The sequence below is a fragment of the Lissotriton helveticus genome, chromosome 11 (genome assembly GCF_964261635.1).
Source record: "Lissotriton helveticus chromosome 11, aLisHel1.1, whole genome shotgun sequence".
In the NCBI taxonomy this organism is placed as follows: domain Eukaryota; kingdom Metazoa; phylum Chordata; class Amphibia; order Caudata; family Salamandridae; genus Lissotriton; species Lissotriton helveticus.
In genome coordinates, this window is record NC_136072.1 from 831,233,001 (window position 1) to 831,253,279 (window position 20,279).

Genomic DNA, 20,279 nt, shown 5'->3' on the forward strand with positions numbered 1-20,279 from the left:
CTGCTGTGGACTTCTCAATGCCACCTGCAGCCTCTGTTTGCTAGCCCCATCTACCATGACTGGTCCTGGTGACAAATACCTAACGCCTAAGAACACCTCTGTACCAGTCGCCCATGTATAAGAGGACCAAAGTCCCCAAGCATTGTGAGTGCCATTTTTTGACATGATCACTCCCACTTCTTTGCTTGGTATTCAATGCAATTTTGACAAAGTGCGCTGGGTTCCTGATCCTGATATCCAGGTCCCCAGTGCCAGATCCCTTTCCCTAAATTGTACAATTGTTTTCCAGGTTGGCAATACCTTTAGCAACCCCTGTAAGTCCCTAGTAAGTGGTCCCCCTGGTACCAAGGAGGCTAAAGAGGGCCCCTAAGGGCTGCAGCATGTATTGTGCCACCCTAAGGGGCCACTCACCTATGTCATACAGACTGCCATTGCCGGCTGCGTGTCTTGGTGCCGATAAAAGTGAAAACACGACTTGGCCACAACCCTGTGTGTCATTCCTACAGACACTGTATTCAGTGTAGGTAAGTCACCCCTACAGCAGGCCTTACAGACGAAGGCCGGGTGCGCTCTACTACATGTGTGGACATATGTGCATGATCAGATATGCCCCTGTGCTCGCCAGTTCAATTACTACCAGTACAGGTGACCAGGGAAGCCATTTTAAGTACATGTGGTAGACACTGATAAAAACGAGTTCCGTAGCTACATGATGGTTTCACTGAAATCTATGATGTTTGGTATCAATCACCTTGTATTAATAAACGCCCACACTGATTTCCAGTGGCAGATTTATTAATACATGCACACAGAGGGCACTTTAGAGGTGCCCCCTAAAAACCTTCCAGCTTCTAGTGTGTTGGCTGACTGGTGTAGACCAGTCTGCCACCACAGACCGGTATCTGACTCCCAGGGGTGAGAGCCCACGCTCTCGGGTGGTCAGGAACAAAGCCTTCTCTGGAGAGGGTGTTTGTCACCCCCTTCAACAGGATGAGCAGTAAATTAGCCTTCCAAGGCAGGGAGCTTCTAAGGGACCACCACCTTTGGTTTGTGAATCTGACTTCCCTCCGAGGTAACAGGATACCAAAAGCCCCTCCACGCACCCCCTCCATCCCTTGACCTGCCGACCTAAGGAGGAGGACACCAAGGAGCCGCGAGATACAAGGACTGTGGAGAAGCAACTAACTTGACGCCAACCTTGGCAGCCTGTCTGCTGTTTTTGACAAATTGTCCTAAAGTTGTCTCGTCCTGCAGCTGCTGTACCTCCAAAAGCCTGAGAGAACTGCCTGCCTTCAACAAAGACTCAGGAAGTCCAGTGGAGTAGATTAGCTGCTTCCCTGCATCCTGCAGGCACTCCCAAAGAACTGTGAGGACTCTGAACCACCGCAAACCTGACACCTGAAAGCCACCTAGGGTTGAAGTAGGCCAACTGTGCCACTGTGGTACCCAGGCCCTCCAGAGACGAAGCCCACCTTGGGTTTTCCCATAGTGGACTTTATGCAGGCCCCCTCTACCTCGAGTGTCTTCATTGACAACAACCTGACGCCTCAAGACACCTCTGCACCCGGCTGCCCTGGCCCATGGAGAAGAGGATCAAAGTTGTCCGTACATCCTGAGCATCATGAGACCTGAGCTCCTTTGTTGGTTGAGCCCAACTGACCCTCTAGTACCTCTAGCCTCTCCAACTGGACCGATCCCCATTGACTTCAATGGGGCATCCGACGCTGCATTGCACCTCTGCACCCGGCCGCCCCTGTGCTGCCCGAGGTAACCTGTTGGTGCTGCTTTGAACCCTGCCCCATACTTACCTTAAGTCCGGAAGATTGGTCTTGTAAGTCGCTGTAAAATACCTGTATGCAGTATTTGCTTTTGCTCCATAGGATACTTTTCCGCTTCAGAAATTGCGTAGTTGATTTTTCAAACCATGTTATTTTTATAAATAGGTGTGGATCTCCTTTTTGAATCGTGTGCATAATTTGACTGTATGCATGCAGCGGATGTCTAACACTCCTCTCTGATAAGCCTAAGCCTGCTCGACCACACTGCCCCCTAAGAGCAACTTTGGATTGCTAGAGCAAGCCCCTGTCCACTTATAAGCGAAACCTGGAATCTCTGCACGATATACCTCTTTTTGGTGTACTATATAAAGAGCCAGCTTCTTACAATTACACGGTGAGGTTACACAACCATACTGTGAGAAAGTGCCATCTTTCTTGCCTTGGTATGCCCCCACTTTTTTCTGAACTGCTGATGTGCTTTGACTGAGTGTGCCCTGGGTTCCTGCCAACCAGGTACCCATGGCCTGTGTTCCTTCCCTAAAACTGTGCTGAAACTAAAAACCCAATTGGCCTCTCTGGCCACCTGTCGGCCCCTAGTAAATGGTTCCCTAGGTACCCAGGGCATGGTGACCGGAGAAGACCCCTGAGGGCTGCAGCACTTATTGTGCCACCCTCAGGGGCCCTGTACCCTGGCACCCACACTCTGCCTTTGAAGGCTGAGTGCCTAAGTACAGAACTAAACCAAGAGTCGACATGGCACACATCCCTGTGTGCCATGCCCACAGAACCCACCGCCCTGGCATACTTCAGTCACCCCTCTAGCTGGGTGCCCTATGCCAGAGGTGTGGGCACAGTACCCAGGGCCATTCCTGGGCACTGTAAGTGCAGTGATGCCATTAAGAGTATATGGTGCTGGGAGGTTGTCATTACGAACTCCACAGCACCATAATAGCTACACTAAAGACTGACAAGTTTGGTACCAAACTTCTCAGCACATTAATCCCGCACTGATGCCAGTGTGGGATTTAATGTAAAATGCACCAGAAGGCATCTTAGAGATGCCCTCTGATATCCTAACCTACAATCCACGTCTGCGCTGAGTGGCTGCAGAGGCTGCCACAGAGTAGACCTGTTGCTGGACCCCTGGGTGGAGAGTCCCCGCTTTCCTGGGCCTGCAACAATGCACATCCTGGGCGAGGTGCTAGGTCTCCTCCCCCAGGATGGGCAGGGGGAAGCTTCAAAGGCATGCCGCCTCTGTGAGCTTCTCCAGACCATTTGCTGTACCCAGCAACTGGCCCCCACCAGTTCTAACCCCCACTCTGGCGGGAAGACTGGCGGGAAAAACTAAGTCTGGAAGGGGGGTGTGCCAGCCTGTGCCAACCTCACCCCTCAGGTGGGGGAGACGAGGTGAAGCACGACCCCGGGCTCCGGCCAACTTGTAGATGAGGAGCCCTGCCCCTTCCCAGCTAGGCTCCTGCCCCCCTCCCACAGGAGAGGAGCAGACTAGGGGGTGTACTCACCCTAGGACAGGGACCCATTGGTCCCTGACCTTGCCCTACCTGTAGGGCTCCCCGAACCTTCCTTCCTAAGATCCCGATACGAAAAGAAGAAAGACGATCAAGAAGAAGAAGACCCACCGTGCAGCTGCTAACAACAGGACGACAACAACTGACTTGGCCCCAGCCCTACCGGCCTGTCGATCCTGAAACCTGCTCCTGCCTAATCCCGGCGACTCCTGGGGACAGCAACCTTGGGACACCCGGAGGACCTGCCTGCCTTGACCCTCTTAAAGACTGGGCCACCCCAACCGCGACCAGCCGAGGGTAAGCTTTTCCGACAACCAAAGACACCCCTGCACCCGGCGCCCTACAGCCCCCTGTACCTCCCTTTGGGGTACCTACCTGTGCTCCAAGATCCCAACTTACCTCTCGAAGTGCTGGTCGCCCCTGGAGAGTCTCCATCCCCGAGCCTACAGCCTTTGTTCCTTTTTGACCTTTCATATTGTATTGTATTGTATTGTAATTGCATTTATATAGCGCTTACTTCCCCTGACGAGGCGTCAAAGCGCTTTTTCGGCAGGTAGCACGCTACTCCGGGACCCACAGTGTTGAATTAGTATAGTGAAAAATGCAAGTTCATTTTAAGTGGTGGATAGGTTAATCAGTTATTTGGATTTTGAATGATAGCAGAAGGATAGAGTAGGACAAAGGTTTGTATTTATTTATCGCTCGCTTGTTGACGCATGCTATTCAGGGAGCCTATAGAGGATTAGTGGTGAATTAATATGGTGAAATATGAGGTAATTTCAATGGTGGATATTAGTCTGTTACTTGGAGTGAGAAGGATTGGATAACATTGAGCGCCCGACGGCTCAAGAGCACCCTGCACCCAGCTGCCAGAGTGCCACTGGCTGTGCCACCTTTGTCCTATCCTACTTCCCCCCTTTGCCCTGAGCAAGTGACCAGGAGCCATGCTCCCACAGCCGCGTGGCGTGCTAGCCAGCAGCCACCAACCGGAGGCCCCCTTTCCCTCATTGGATATCATTGGGCCTACCTACCTCTGCACCCGGCCGGCCTTGCGCTGCTGGGGCGGAACCGACTGTACTTACCTGACCCTGGGGACCCCTGAGTCTATACCCGAAACCTTAACTTCACCAGTTAAGTACTCACCTGGAAACCGGTAATTCACTTACCTGCCATTGGATAACATTGGATAACATTGACCCATTTTGACTCGAAAATGTTCCAAGTGTGAAGTTTTGAAAACTGCAAATATTCATATAAAGTCAGCCGAAGTCCGAATTCCGAAGTACTCACCTGCAAGCAGGCAAGAAGCCGGTACTGTACCTTGCAGCCCAGTACTGAACCGCAAAAGTAATCCTTACCGGGTTTTATAGTAAGTTTTCTCCATAGGAACCCATTGTATGCTTTTCTATGAAATTTCTTCGAAGTGCCTACTTTTGAAAACTTGAAATATTCTTTAAAAATCATACGAAATACTGAAACGCAATTACCTACCTGTTTTAAATTCAGACCCCAGTGCTGGATTACAAAAGTAACGCGATCATACTTGACCTGCAACCTTGAATTTTCTCCCTTTGAATAACATTGCCAGATTGTCATTGAAAAGTTTCTAAGTGTGAACTTTTAAAACAGCTTTATATTCATGAAAATTCACCACAGTAACTAAAACGTTTTTGCTAATCTGGTTTCAGCATAGACCCCAGGACTGAATCTAGGATCTAGCCCTGGAACTACTAAAGTAATCTGTACTGTAATCAACTGTACTTTTATGATAACAATCCATTGAGCTCAATGCTAAAGTGTGTCTAGCCTTGAGTTGCCTTCAGCAACTCCTGTACCTTTTGTGTTCACCACCTTTATTGCTTCCTTGCACAGTAGTTTCATTAGAGTTCTCATATCTAACAAAGTATATTGTTATGCCTGTTGGTTCTAAAAATAAAACAACTATATCTTTGGATATAAAAACCATTGGCCTGGAGTTCAGTCTTTGAGTGTGTGAAATCCTTTGCTGACTGAGAGTGTACAACAAATGCTTTGCACTGCCCTCTGGTACTGCCTTACTGCTCGACCAAGCTACCACTTTTGAGAGTAAGGTCAGTCCTGACTTTAACCTCTGTTATACCTCTGGGGTGGGTGGACTCTGTACACACTGTACTTCATTCTAGTCCAGTATATATAGAGCCACTTTCTCACACACACACCCTATATTACACCCCGTTTTCTCACAGTATGTAACCTTCGATCCCTTCGTCCTAGTCAGTGGGCTGGGGTCTTCAGCCAACAGCAACTGGGCCTTTGGTCCTTGAAGCGGCCTCGGGCCCTCGGCCAGCCAATAGCACCATTTCCCTATTTCCCTATTTCTGTTAAAGGTGGTCATTACTGTTTCCTGTTGGATGGTGTAAATATTGACTTTTTTGTCCCTTTTAACCCCTTGCATGCTCATGATGGCCCCCGGCCGTCATGCGTCACGGTGAGCGTTTGCGGAGAACAGCCGGGGGCTGTCCGAATCCCGCCCACTTTTAAAAACGCCCGCACAGGTGTGCTAAAACGTTTCAAAGTATCCAATCGTAGCTGTGAAATGAACAATGATCAGAACAGCTTTTAGCTTTTTCTGAAGTCTAATTAGTTTGGAACTATTTCCAATGTGAAATGTGACTATAAATAGAGTTTTGTTTCAAAACCTACCAATGATCGCCCTCCTTTAGCTGTTACTTTAAACATGGGTAGATTCAGCAAGTATTTATATGCATAACAAATTTCTCTGTCTATATGAACTACCTTGAAAAGTTTATTCACTTACCCAAAAGCAGATAGATATGCATATATTTGTACTACGGTGTCCTTTGGTAAAACACCCATTCGCTCACTCACAGCCAATGGAGTCCCTCAGAGGTGGCACGCCCTGGAGGTGTCTAAAAAGCATTTGCCCATTATTTTTTTTTATTTTTTGAATGTTAAATATTACTTCCTTTATTCCAAATATCGCCATTGCAGTCATTCATTCTTAGACCAATTACTGCTCAGGCCATCTCCCTGCCACTTTTTCGGTCATTTTGTTTATTTGCTGTTCAGTATTAAGACTTAGGACAAAAATCACCCTAAAGCTCTTGAATTCCCGAGACTAGGGATTAGGTGGTAAATGATTCACAATGTTAATTTAGCCACCAAATAGAAGCTCAGTTATTTCTATTGAGTGAAAACCAATTGGCATCCAGTTCAACCTTAATCCTATTACGACTTATAGTATTTGGGCATCCTCTCGTAATCCTCAGAGGAAGAACAGTGGTTTATGTTCTCCACAGTATAGATTTTAACTGCTCTAGAAATTAAATGTTTATGTAGCTATTACTTATGTCTGTTGAGCAAATCAAAGTATGTAGAGCTACTGTGTATAGAGTGCGTTTATAAATCTTAGATATCGGCGCATACCTACGTGGTCCCTTCACTTAGAGGAAAACCATGTAATCCTTTTATTTAATAGACCACTGCTATATTTCTGAGTCCTTCACATAGAATAGTTTTGTCAGCGGTGTCAATGCTGTATACAGGTTGAGCATTTTAAGTAGTCACACACTGAACCTTTGGCACAGGGGAAGGCCAACTTAGTTGTGATCCCTGGGTGACAACCCGACTGCCAATCAGGCAGTGAAATACATCAATACATTTTCTAGTCCTTTTGCTCAGAGTGATGCTTTGTCAGTTGGTTTGTAGGCTACTGGGTCGTTAGTAATCCAAAGATGGAGAATGGTTTGGCTCTACTGAGCACTAGAGCTAAGTGAACTATTTACAATTTTGGTAAGGCTTGCAGTCAGTTAACTTTCCATTCTTGTGTTTTTGCAAGCATTATGCCATTAAAAGATAAAGGTTCAAGGTTGCATACACATTTTGCACCTAGTGTAGCAATCAGAGTTGGGCAGAATTGAGTTGCCATTGGTTTCTTTTGAAAATCTGTCCTGTTGTATTGTCCATTTCACAGTGGGCATTTAATGATCCTTCCTGGACAATGTTGGATCACAATGAGAGCCTATCAATGTTAATTGTTGGTTTTTGTGCTGGTGCAGCTTCTTTGAGGAGTGCTCAACAATGTTTGGAGAATTTGATTTTTACCTATGCTTTCTCATTCAGGTGCATGGATCTTCAGAAGCCTTCTGGATTTTAGTGGAGGACGTGGACAGTGAGGTAATCCTGCACCATGAGTATTTCCTGCTCAAAGCCAAGTACGCACAGGATGAGCACCTCATCACCTTCTTCGTTCCAGTTTTTGAGCCTCTTCCACCACAGTACTTCATCAGGGTGGTGTCTGACCGCTGGCTCTGTAAGTCTCTGCTGCAACCTAATTTTGTGTGCATCTTTGCTCTGCCGGTGCACTTCTATTTTGTTGAGGATAAGAGTTTGTTTTTCTTAGACTGCACACATTTACAAATCTAGTGCATTCTAAACTGGACATGTGATGCCCTGCTACTCCTGGCCTCCTATTCATACACAGCTCTACTAGCACACCTTTAACATTTGCAAGGGTACTCTTTGTTGTGTAGTACCTGAGAGTATAATTGTAATGTAAATCAACTATAATTGTTAATGTTAAGCTTAACAATCATACAGTTCTTGCCAGTCAAAAGCAAAATAACACCCCATCTCCTTGAAATTCGGAGCCCTTTCCATCTACACTTACAACTCCTTTGGAGTATTTAAACATTCCTGGAAGGCACATCAAATGTACCTGGTTGCTAGGAAGATGGTCTGCAGCACTAGACTACAATGCCTCTTACCATCCCCTAGTCCTCTTTCAGAGTGCTTTCAGATAAACTGTTAGGATCACCATTTCTTTAATATGTTGAACTAGTCAACCAATTTGTAGCCCCCAAGCCCACTTTTACGTGGAGAATTCTTATACATGCTTGTCTAAAAATAAAATAAACTTTAGCTCTTAAAAGTAATCACATTTTATTTCAAACGAAATCACTTATGAAGGTTTAGGGATTTTTTCGAATTAATTTTTAACTCTGGTGTTTGATGACTGTTTGTTGTTAGTAAAATGATCGTAATAAGCCAGCCCTCTTCATCCATTCGGCGGGTGGGACTGGGCACCCTGAAGAATGTGAAGCTGTGGCGCGAAGCAGTGCAATTTTGAAAAAAACAAGAACAAACCCGCATTGTGGCTCTCCCCAGCACAACAGGAGATCCACTGTTATAAAATTCACACCGCTCGTGAGGAGCGCCCCATAATGCCCTACGGGGCTTGTCAATTTCACTGCAGCTTCACAAAGAAACCCCTCGTTTGCGGCTCGTGGTGACCCCAGGAGAGCGGGGTCACCACCAGAATTTTACCCAAGTGCAGGAGGGAGCTACAGGAGCAACGCAGAAAAGAGTGTCTAGGACATTCAGGCTATGATCCCAATATTTCAGCCTCAGGCCTGAATTTCAGTGAGGTAGACTCTGAGGCTGTTGAGACTGATGACCTCCTGCATCCTGCTGTTGGAGCATACCAGGTGACATATGTGGGCTCTACAGTGAGATCTTAAGTGTCAGATCAACATCAAGGAGACCTCTTCGACCACATTCAGATTTTGCAAGAGAATGCGAAACATCTGCAGAGGTAGTTAGTGTACCACGATTGGGTCAGTGGTAGACCCCTTTCCCTTCACCACCCAGAGCTGGCAGTGGTGACCGAGGCATCGCTTTTGGGTTGGGGTCGCCACCTGGGAAAGGTGGAGATCAGAGGCCTCTGGTCTCCGTCGTAGTCCCGGCTCCACATCAACCTTCTGGAGCTGAGAGCTGTCTGCTTGGTGTTGAAAGCCTTCCTGCCATCCATCAAGAGGAGACTGGGTCAGGTGCTCACAGACAACACCAACGCTATGTTGTACTGCAACAAGCCGGGTGAGGTGGGGTTACAGACCCTCTGCCAGGAGTCCTTGTACCTCTGAAAATGGCTGGATCACCAAGGTATTTTCCTAGTGGTGAACCACCTGGCAGGCTCATTGAATGCCAGGACAAATGAGCTCAGCCTTCGACACATAGCGGGTCACGAATGGCAGCTACACCTGGAGGTGGCTATAACCACCATCTTTTTGCCACCGCCAAGAACGCAGTGTCAACTCTTCTGCGTTTTGGAATTTCCAAATTGTCTCTCGCTTGGAGACGTGTTGTGCCTTGAGTGGACCTCTGGACTCCTATATGCCTTTCCGCCGATACCACTCCTGACCCGAGTTCTCAAGAATATCAGGGTAGACTAGGCCCAAGTCATCCTATTGCCTCTGGATTGGGCACAAAGTATAGTATCCAGAAATCCTGCGCTTGAGCATATGTCCTCTGATCCGGCTGCCCCTCAAGGAAGACCTGCTGCCAAAGCTACTGGGCAGGATTCTTCAAGTAGGTCTTCGCAATCTACACCTTCATGCTTGGAGATTGAGAGGTGACAGCTAAGCACCTAGGACCTTCCTCCTGAGGTGGTTGATGTCATCTTGGCAGCCAGGCGGCCCTCAACGAAACAGTGTATGCCTGTCGTTGGAACGAATTTGTGGTTTGGTGCAGCACATGCCATATTAACCTCCTCCAGGCCTACTTATCTGACGTTCAGTTGTTTATTCTGTATTTTGCCCGGCAAGCTTTGGGCTCAGTTAAAGGTTATTTTATTTATTTTATTTTATTTTGAAAGTTTTGTATAGCGCGAACAAGATCTTCGCAGATATCAGAGCGCTTTACAGCGGAGGGGAGCATGTATACGCAGATACATCAGTCATGTTAACAGTACATTGAAGTGATATCATAAAACAATCAAGTAAATCAATTTAAAAGTCAAGAATAACAAATATACGTGTTCGAACAATTAGTACAGATGAGTAACGAGTCTTTGTAGTTATTCCTCAGTAGTCATTCAAGTGTATTTAGCCATGAGGATCGCTTTTACTTCTCTCTTGAAAAGTATGGTGGAGGTGATAAGCCTTGTTTCAGGGGGGAGCGAGTTCCAAATCCTGGGAGCCATTCCTGAGAAAGAGCGTTTAAAAGTTTTTTCCTTGCGGAATCTTTTAGGCTTTAGCAAAAGGTTGTTTGTGCCTCTAGTGTTTCTGGAGCCTCCAGAAATCGTCAGCTTCTGAGCGAGGTATCTAGGTGAGCTCAGGTGGACCGCCTTGTGGGTCAAACAAGCTATTTTCAGGTGTATTCTGGCTTCAAACGGCAGCCAGTTCAATGATTTGAAGTCCGGGGAAATGTGTGAGTGTTTTTTTGATCCAGTGATAAGTCTCGCTGCGGCGTTTAGAGAGGCTCTTATGGGTGCCGTAGTCGCTAGGGGGAGGCCGCAGAGGGCGGTGCTGCCATATTCTATCCGAGGTATGACTAGTGATTGTACCGCAGTCTGGAAGTCTTTGGCTGGAAGGAAAGGTTTAAGTTTCCTAAGGGTGTTGATTTGGTAGTTTGCTCCCTTAGTTGCTTTGTTGATGTGTTCCTGCATGCTGAGATTGGTGTCAAGTGTTATGCCCAAAGATTTAGCTGAGTCCACGATGGTGGGTTGGACATTGAGCGCCGTTAGGTCTTTAAGCCACATTTGTGCGGTAGTGATCTTCGCTGGAGGTGAGATCAGAAGGAACTCTGTTTTTAGGGCATTGAGTTTGAGGTGATTAGTGGCCAACCAGGATTGGGTGCTTCTGATCGTTGAGTTCAGGAGTGTGATGTCTTTGGGTGATTGCAGTTTGAGATAAAGTTGGGTGTCATCAGCATACATGTGGAAGTGTACATTAGATTCTTGCAGCAAGGTTGTGAGAGGTTCCATAACTAGGTTGAACAAAGTTGGGGATAGGGAGGATCCTTGTGGTACGCCTAGCGATACGGGTCTTGGAGCGGACATCAAGTTGTTGCTCTTGAATTTCTGCGATCTGTTTTGCAAAAAGGAAGTGAACCATTTGAGCACAGTTCCAGATAGGCCCATTCTTGTGTTTAATAGTTCGAGTAAGCTCTCATGTTTGACGGTGTCAAATGCGGAGGAGAGATCAAGGAGGATGAGGAGGCAGGTATCGTTATGGTCTAGGATTTGGAGGGCGTCGTCGATTATGTGAATCATGGCAGTTTCCGTACTGTGATTAGCTCGGAAGCCTGATTGATGAGAGTTGAGAAGATCAAATTGAGTAATGTGTTTAGCCAATTGTATTTGTGCGCATTTTTCCAGCAGTTTGGCCAGAGTCGGAATGTTGGTAATGGGACGGTAGTTGTTTAGGTCAGAGGGGTCGGCTGTAGGTTTCTTTAGCAAAGGTGTTACTTGTCCAACTTTGAGGGAGTCGGGAATGATCCCTTGTTGAAGTGAGCTGTTGATGATTTTGGTCCAGAGTGGAAGGAGCGCCGGGGTAAGGACCTTGACAGCATTAGCAGGAAGGGGGTCCGTGAGGTGATTGGATGGTTTCAGAGTGCTGAGCAGTTTGCCAATTTCTTCTTCCGTGTAGGTGACAAAGGTTGACCAGGTTGCATTGTTTTTTGGTTTAGTGGGTGTTATGCGGGGGGGTTTGGGATAGAGGCTTGCGTCCATAAGGAGATCATTCTTTATGTTGTCAGTTTTTTGGTTAAAGAAAGAGGCGAAGTCTTCGCAGGAGGGAGCTTTGCATATAGTGTTGAGAGGTTGGGGTTGTTCTTTGGTTTGTGTTCGGATAAGCTCAAACAGCTTTCTCGGACGATTTTTGGCTTGGTCGAGCTGACGGCTGAAGAAGTCTGATTTTGATCGTTTTATTTTCCTGAAGTAGGCATTTCTCTTTTTCTTCAGGTTTTTTAAGTTCAGTGCAGAGGGAGCTGATCTCCAGGAGCGCTCTGCCATTCGCATGGCGCGTCTATCGTCATTGAGACTCCCGTCGTACCAGGGATTGGAGATTTTTGTGGTGGCTTTTTTTAGCTGCAAGGGTGCGACTTCATCAATTATTGCGGTCATATTGTTAAGATAGTGATCAGTCAGGGATTGGACGTCCTTAACGCCAGCCGGAGGAAGTAGTAGGTTGCAGCTGTTTGGGGGCAGAGAGTCTGAGTTTAGTTTTTTCATGTCTCTTTTCCAGACTTTGGGCCCGGCGGATTGAATAGGGTTAAATTTAACTTTTTCATTGATGAAGAACGTGATAATATGATGGTCCGACCAGTCACAGGGTTGGATAGATTCGAGTTGGATAGAGGCCTCTTTGGAGATGATAAGGTCGAGGGTAGAGCCTTTCTTGTGTGTTGGACTGTTGCAAATTTGTGTAAGGTCTAGGGCGTTAAGGAAATTCTTCAGGCCTTTTACCACCGCATCCTTATGATCGTTCCAGTGGAGGTTGAAGTCCCCAAGGTATATTTGTGTGAGTTGCCGCCCTGAGTTGGTTGAGATCATGTCCATGATTTGTTGGGAGAAGGTGAGGTTGTCACCGGGTGGGTGGTAAACGCCGTGAAGAGTGCAGATCGGTTTGCCCTCACTGATAATATCTAGGCTGATGTATTCATAGGACGTTGGGGAGGGTAGGGGAGGGGAAGGAACTTTCAGGACAGAGAGGTTGCTCCTGTATATAACTGCGATTCCGCCACCTTTTTTATTGCCAGACCTGTCAAGTCTAGTGATGTGGTAGTTGGGGGGAACCAGAATGTCCATTATAGGTGTAGAAGATTCTGTTAGCCAAGTTTCAGTCAGGATGATTAAGTCAAGATCCAACTTTAGGATGAGATCGGCGATAGCGGTGGAGTGTCTAGCGGCTGATCTGCAGTTTAGGAGAGTGCATTTGAGACGGGGTGTGTCAAGGGTGGAAGGATGTTCTGGAGCGAGGGGGACTTTACTCAGGTTACTGTGGATAGCGACTCTGTTGTTCAGTGTGGGGGGTCTAAGGGGATTGGAGTGAATCGTAGGTATGGCAGTGAGAGTGTCGGGTGTGTTGCTGAGGGGAGCTGAGTCATAGGAGCGGAGGAGGATGATTGTGTCTAGGTCCGAGAGAGGGTTGCAGGAGCGATGGGGGCGGTTTTCACGATTGAGAGCAGGGATTGAGGTCCAGTGCGGTGGGGGTCGAGTGCGAGAGTTCGCCGCCCGGGTGGGGGACCAGTTGGGAGGGGAAGTGATGGTGGAGACGCGTGAGTGATGTCTAGGGTGTGTTCTGAGCAGTTGTTTGATGATGTGAATGTCTTGTTTGATCTGGTGGAGGGTGTTGGGTGGGGGGTGGCTGGAGTGTGATAGACAGAGTAGTTGTTGTTTGATGATGTGCATGTCTTCTTTGAGTTGAAGGAGTGAGGCCGTAATGTGGTCCGCAGTGGGACATGTGTTGGAGGTGGGGATGGGAGGGTCAGGCGTGGATGACATCGGGGAAAGGTTGGTGGTGCGGATGAGAGTATTGGTGGAGGGCGTAGAGTGAAGGGTGGAGGATGTGCACTTATTAGTGGTGGCGGGGGTGGGTGTTGGGTAGTGGGGGGTGAGCCTGGGAGGGGAGTGGGATTGTAGATGGGGTCGAGTTGAGTTGATGGGGGTGGCGTGTTCCGTGTGATTGGTTAGTGGGAGAAAGTGGGGGCTGAGAATGGGTGGGAGTAAAGGGTGGGGTTTGCCTTTGTGTGTGTCGGTCTGATGTTGATCTAGAATAGGCCTGTTGCTGGAGGGATCTGTGGCATCAGGGGTGAGAGGGACGGGGATGAGAGGAACGGGGATGAGGGCTGGTGTGTAGGTGGAAGGGGTGGTGTGGTTGTTGTAAGAGGGAGAGAGATCTATGTCTGTGCTTGAGGGATGTGGGGTATCTACGGTAGGTGGGAGAATGACTAAGGTGCCGGGAGTAAAGGGGTGGTGCATGTCTTTTTGGGTGGGGGCTGTGGTATCAGGGGTGGTGAAGGGGATGAGGGCTGGAGTGTGGGGGGAAGGGGTGAGGCGGTTGGTGTAAGAGGGTAAGTAATCTATGTCTCTGCTCGACGGGAGGAAGGTAGATACGGTAGATGTGTGAGACACTGGGGTGTCGGGAGTAGAGAAGAGGTGCATGTTGTTTTGGGGTTGGGCTGGGTTAGAATGAATGTGGTTTGAGGCTGTGGTGTCAGGGGTGACGGGAATGGGTGTGGTATGGGAGGGTGACAAGGTGAGGTTGTAGGGGGGGGAGAGGGTAGATGGGTGAGTGACTGGGGTGTCGGGAGTAAAGGAGAGGTGCATGTTGTTTTGGGGTTGGGCTGGGTTAGAGTGAAAGTGGTTTGAGGCTGTGGCGTCAGGGGTGACGGGAGTGGGTGTGGTATGGGAGGGTGACAAGGAGAGGTTGTAGGAGGGGGAGAGGGTGCCGCTGGAATGTGTGTGTGTGGGATCTATGTCTGTAAATGTGGAGAGCGAGGTAGCTACATTGGGTGGGTGAATGTCTAAGGTGCAGGGGGTGGAGAGAAGGTGCGTGTCGATTTGTGGTTGAGCTAGGTTAGAAGTGTTGTTGTTGGGGGCTGTGAATTCAGGGGTGATAGGCCTGCGGGTGCTATGAGTGGGGGTCCGATGACTGGCGAGGTGCTGTTTGAACGTGGGGAACAGCTTGTCTAGTAGTTCCAGGTTCTTGTCAGTGGATTGAATTAGGATAATTCCGTTATTGTATATAGTTATGGTTGTTTTGCCCGGGAAGAGTTGTGATGGAGTGATGGAGAGTTTTTGGCCATGCGCGAAATTCCTGGAGGTGGCGACGGTGAGTAAGGTGCGGAACGTGTTTCTCCATTGGGCTCTGCGTGTGGTGTGGAAGATAATATCAATGTTCAGTGAACCATTGACTGGTGAGAAGTAGGTGTCTGCACAAGGAGTTTCCGGGTGGGACCTCAGGAGGTTGTGTTTAAAGCGTTTAGCGGCTTGTTTGGTGAGTGAAGGTGGGTAGTTGATTTTGTATGTGTGGTTGCCGATAGGTTCCATAATGGGAGGACAGTCTAGGTAGGTGTAGGAGTGAGGGTGTAGGGGGGAGGGTGCACTGTCCTAAACAGTTGCAAGGGCCTAAAGTGATACTAGTGCGTGCACATTAATGTTATGCGCAGAGTACCGCTGCAGACAATAAGAGTGAGATAATTGGGAGCGACACTAGTGCGCGTATTTGAGGTAGTAATTGGTACATACAGGATTGACTGATACTAGTGCGTTGGCAAGGTATTTGAGGTAGTACTCGGTGCATACAAGATTAACACTTGAGGTGGGTGCGAGTTGCACAAGTATAGGGTGCGCAATAAGGATATAAGGGTGCAGAAAAATGCAAGCAGATAACACATATGCGGTAGTGGTCAGTGTATACGGGAAGGGACAATGTATGTGCAGGTTACATCAGTGACAGGTCTATGTGAGAACAGCGATAATACAGTTTAGGTATAGGAGTGAGGGGTGACAAAATTGAATAAAAAAACTGCGTACGGTACATGAGTCTGTGGCAGAATATCATTGCACATACAGCTTATATGAACCAACAAGTGACATTAGTGATCAGCAACGAAAAATGTATAAGGTATAGAATGTGAAATGTGAAATGTAGCACTGAGAAAAATACTTGAATAAAGTAAACTAGCTGTGCAGACCATAAAGAATATCTAAATCGAAGGTGCCAATAGTGAGTTAGTCAAAAATCTAAAATAATATGAAGGTACAGTGAGTCTGCGCCAGGGAACCCTTGCACGTACCACTTATATGAACCAGCAAGTGACATTAGTGAGCAGCAACGAAAAATATATGAGATATAAAATATGGAATGTAGCACTGAGAAAAATACATGAATAAAATAGACTGTGCAGACCATAAAGAATAACTCAATCGAGGGAGCCAATAGTGCGTAGTCAAAATAAGTAAGGTACAGTGACAGAATACAATTGCACACATAGATTTAGATGACACAGACTAAATGGCACAGCAGGTGGTATTAGCGAGCAGCAAAAGAAAAAGAGAAATGTATGAGGTAGCAAACGGTGCATTACCGTTGACGATAAAGTGGGACGTGCAAACTACAGTTAGGAATATATAGAGTATAATGCTTCTGTACGAGGCAGAAATATATGGGTAGCAATTGCGTTTGCAATTGGTGCAGAAAAAGTGAAGTGTGCTGGAAACAGTTAAGGAATATAGTAATACATATCACTGCGGCCAGGAAAATAGGAAGTACCAGTCGGTGCATTAGCTACAAGTAGCCCTTAGACTAAGCAGGCCACCTCAGTGGATGACTAGTCCAAGATGGTCGTCCGAGTATCCTATATGGAGACAAGCTTCCCTTGTAGTAGTCCTTTGTCTGTTGTGGATGTTATCATTCGGCCTTACTGTTACCAAATCAGCCGTCAGTGTTTAAATCCCCTTGATTTGGTTTTTGAAAGGGTTACACCATATTTCTCCACCCATGTCCCTTTGTCATGCCCCAATGGAACCTTAATCTAGTCCTTACTTATCTGATGTGTACTCCTTTCGAACCACTTCACAGCTGCTCTTTATCTCTCCTATCTATCAAGACTGTGTTCCTTGTTGCCATGACCTTACCTTGGCTTGGCTTGTGAGTGAGCTTCAGGCTCTTTTTGTTAGTCACTGTCAGAAAGTGCCCCTTTTTGTCATGGTCACCCCCTCTTTTTGCCACTGGTACTGATGTTTTCCAACTGATGTGCACTGGGACCCTGCTAACCATGTCCCAGTGCCAGTGACCTTTCCCTAAAAACAAGTTAAAATATTCTAATTGCAACACAATTGGCACACAGTTTAGCACCGCTGTAAGTCCCTCGTAAGTGGTACCCCTGGTATCTGGGGCATGGGTACCAAACAGGATCCCTAAGAGTTGCTGTAGGAAGCTGGCATTTTATGTAGTGTACTAAAATAGGGTACACTGTGTAGAGAGTCCAGACGACCCACATTGACTTAATGGGCTTAAATGAATAATCCCAAATGCTCTTTTGTGGTAGTGTGGGTGAGCAGTTTAGGCTTCTCAGAAGGTAGTGTTAACCATTTGTTGCACACACAGAGTCATTAAATGAGACACACACTCAAGAAGAAACTCAAGACCAATTTAGAAAAATAACATATTTTGATATAATTTTAGACACCAAGATCTTCATAATTGGGTAAGTACTTCTCAAATTTTACAGTAAAACAGTAGAAAATGACAGCTGTCAGATTTAAGGTATGAGCCTGGAATGCGGTATTGTTATCCAATGGGAGAAACATTCACTGCATAGGTACACTTACAGATGACTTGCAGTACTGTTCTTCTGGTTTTAAGGAAGTAGGCCTCATGTGGGACAAGTGTGTCTTAAAGGGCCTTGGAGTTTTTCACCAAATAGGAGACCTTCTCATCCAGTGAACACTAAAGTTTATAATATTCCAAGCTCTCACACAGATATCTGCCCCCCACCAAGTCCTGGAAAGCTGCCTTCCTCTTGGCTATTATTTCATCCAATAGGTTCCAAGAGAAATAAGCCACGTGCTCTCAGGAGTCGTACATAAATACTGTAAGAAAACTTTCCTTGTTGCTCCACACAGTGTTTTCACATATCAGGGTAAGGTAAACCATTTTTGTTCCATCCTTCTTAATAAAACCATCTTTCCTGAAAGGAATTAGTGCCCTACATGTTCGATGTTCAGTAAGTCCTCAGTTACTATCCAGCTAAAACAAATGATGCCAGGAAGTCAAAACTGCTTTTTAGGTCGAGCCTAGAGCAGCACGCATGCGTTACTTGCTCGACTTTTAGTAAGGGGCTCCAGAAAGCTGCTCAAGCTCACTACACGCTTGTGTGTGTTTTTTTTCTTTCTTACATGCTAACGGGCTTTGCGTGCGTCTTTCAAATAAAGACAGCACGCAATTGGGCAAAGGCGGGTGCATGTCCCGCCTTTGCTCCTCCCACGGCCTATTGGTGTCAGTTACCCGCACAGGCCACATCTGTTTTCAATTACCGTGCCCAGACACGGGCGCAATAATTGAAAACCGATCGCTCGCTGTGACGCGTGCTCCACTCGCGGGCTTGTATTTCTGATTGTTTTTAATTTCTGAAACAAATCGATGCCCCGTGATATGTGTACAGCCAACCGATTACAGTGGGCCAGCTCCGTCGTCGAATGGTTTCGTGCAACGCATGCTCTGCTTTTCACATATAGGCTGATAGGGATGTTCTGCACTCCTAAGGTGCTACCCGATCCACTCTAGCCATCCTTGAAATCGTTGAGTATTTCCATTGGTTAAGGTTATCGTGACGCAGCTAGCTGGCAGCCAATCTGCTCTTGCCACACTCTGTGTCCGGGTGTGAGAGTTGATACTTCAGGTGAACTTGGGCCGCTGCTTTCCCTCTTCTGCAGAGTCCAGAGCTGAGGAAGCAGGGGAGCTGCAGTGACCGGACCCGCACCCTCCTAGCCTGCTAAGTCGTTCAACATGGCCCGCTTCGCCCTTCTACTTCCATCTGCCTTTGCCCTGTTGTTTTTGGCGTCGCCTGAGCTTCTGACGTGCTCAAGTTCCCCTATGACAACTTAAAGTCTGAAACCAAGCAGCGCAGACTCATCCTGGTGGAATTCTACACTCACTGGTGAGGAAGAGCAGTGTATTGAGGTGGAGAAGGGTCGAGATGGGGTTGTGGGGTTGGAAGTGACACGGTCCGGGGTTCCCCTTCCTAGCAACTCGTGACAGGTGTAGGCGAGGTGCACTTCAACTGAACCACCACACCCGAAACGGTGAAATGTTGAGGCAAAGTTCAGTGGTGTACACCGGATATTTTTAGACTTAGAGTAATCTAAGTATCCAGGTGAGAGGGAGAAAATAACTGCATCTGGGAGTGCATTGAAGAGCCTTTGGAATGCCTGCATTTATGCAAGAGACGTCGGGTGAAAGTGGCTCTGTGAGCGGCAAAAACCCAATTTTGTGAAGTGAGTGGCACCCTTCAGACGAGCATGACGGTGGAGCTCCAGCGAGGGCCTGAAGCGGGTGCGGTGATGGGCAGAGAAACAGCACTTTTATACGTGTTTTTTCTTAATATATTCATCCATGTGTTAATACTACATGTATGTTGAAAAAAAGTGCATGACAATGTTTGTAAGGTCACTAACCAGATCTATAACAACATAAAAAGCACATATGAACGTGAAAGTGTCAGGGATGCGGTCGCCCCGACTAGGAAGTTTGATATAGTCAGTCTGACACATGGAGTGGATATGGGATGTAACGGGGGCAGTAAGATTGACGCCGATAACTACAGGCGCTTTAACTGAAAGGGCAGTTTAGAGCCCAGAGTGATAGGACCCGCAGAGAGATTTGGGTTATTCTGTGGTATTGGAGAAGAACCTTCAATATAAGGCAAAGGCGGGCTTGCAGTAAAAGATGCAAGAAAGCGTATGACAAGGGCTCATGTAAGGGCCGCGTGAAATAAGATAGGGTGAACAGCGTGGTTTAGGGGAGAGTAGCATGTAGAGGAAGAGTTTGATATCTTGTCTTGACCGCTAAGGCCTATGGAAAGCCCGCTTGCCCTTGCAACAAGGCCGCATAATGTAGTCACAGATAGGCTATGCTGAGTGAGGCTCAAGCAGCACATTGCATCCTAAGCCGAAGTGCCCCTTAGCCATGCTCCTGGTGTTGGGTTTCACCTTGGGGAGCTTCTTGTATATAGGAGACCCACAGAACTGAATCTGCGACAGTCAATAGAAATCATTCGGCAACATTGCATTATATAATGTGAAACCCGTTAAGCGATTATGTCTCATCTGGTCTTTAGATGAAACGTAGTAGCACGTCTTTAATATCATTTAATCCCAAAGTGCAATCTACTATTCTTTGTATTTGTGCACACGTGCCCAGATGTATGTTTAATTGTAGACTATTCTCTTCAGCATTGCATTCAGTTGTGGAACAAATAGAGCGCTTAAATTGAAGTTCTTTTATGAACTCATGATATAGTTGGGCCGATCCTTATTGCACTTTTACAACTATTTGGACCAGGCCATTTTCTGTAAACACCATGTGAATTGTACGTCGAAAATCAGGCTTTGGAAAATCAGGCTTTGCTCTGGATGACGTGCGGCCGCTGATTAAAAACTGACTGGAGTTAACACTTTCCTTTTTTGGCA

General features: G+C 47.0%; 1 protein-coding gene across 1 annotated transcript in view; it reads left to right on the plus strand.

Annotated features, from left to right (window-relative positions):
* SNRNP200 (small nuclear ribonucleoprotein U5 subunit 200) overlaps window positions 1–20,279 on the plus strand; it is a 490,380-nt gene that overhangs the window by 308,312 nt on the left and 161,789 nt on the right. Inside the window, exon 28 of the mRNA XM_078667002.1 lies at window positions 7,427–7,616. Within this exon, the coding sequence (XP_078523128.1) occupies window positions 7,427–7,616 (190 nt within the window). The remainder of the gene's footprint in view (window positions 1–7,426; window positions 7,617–20,279) is intronic.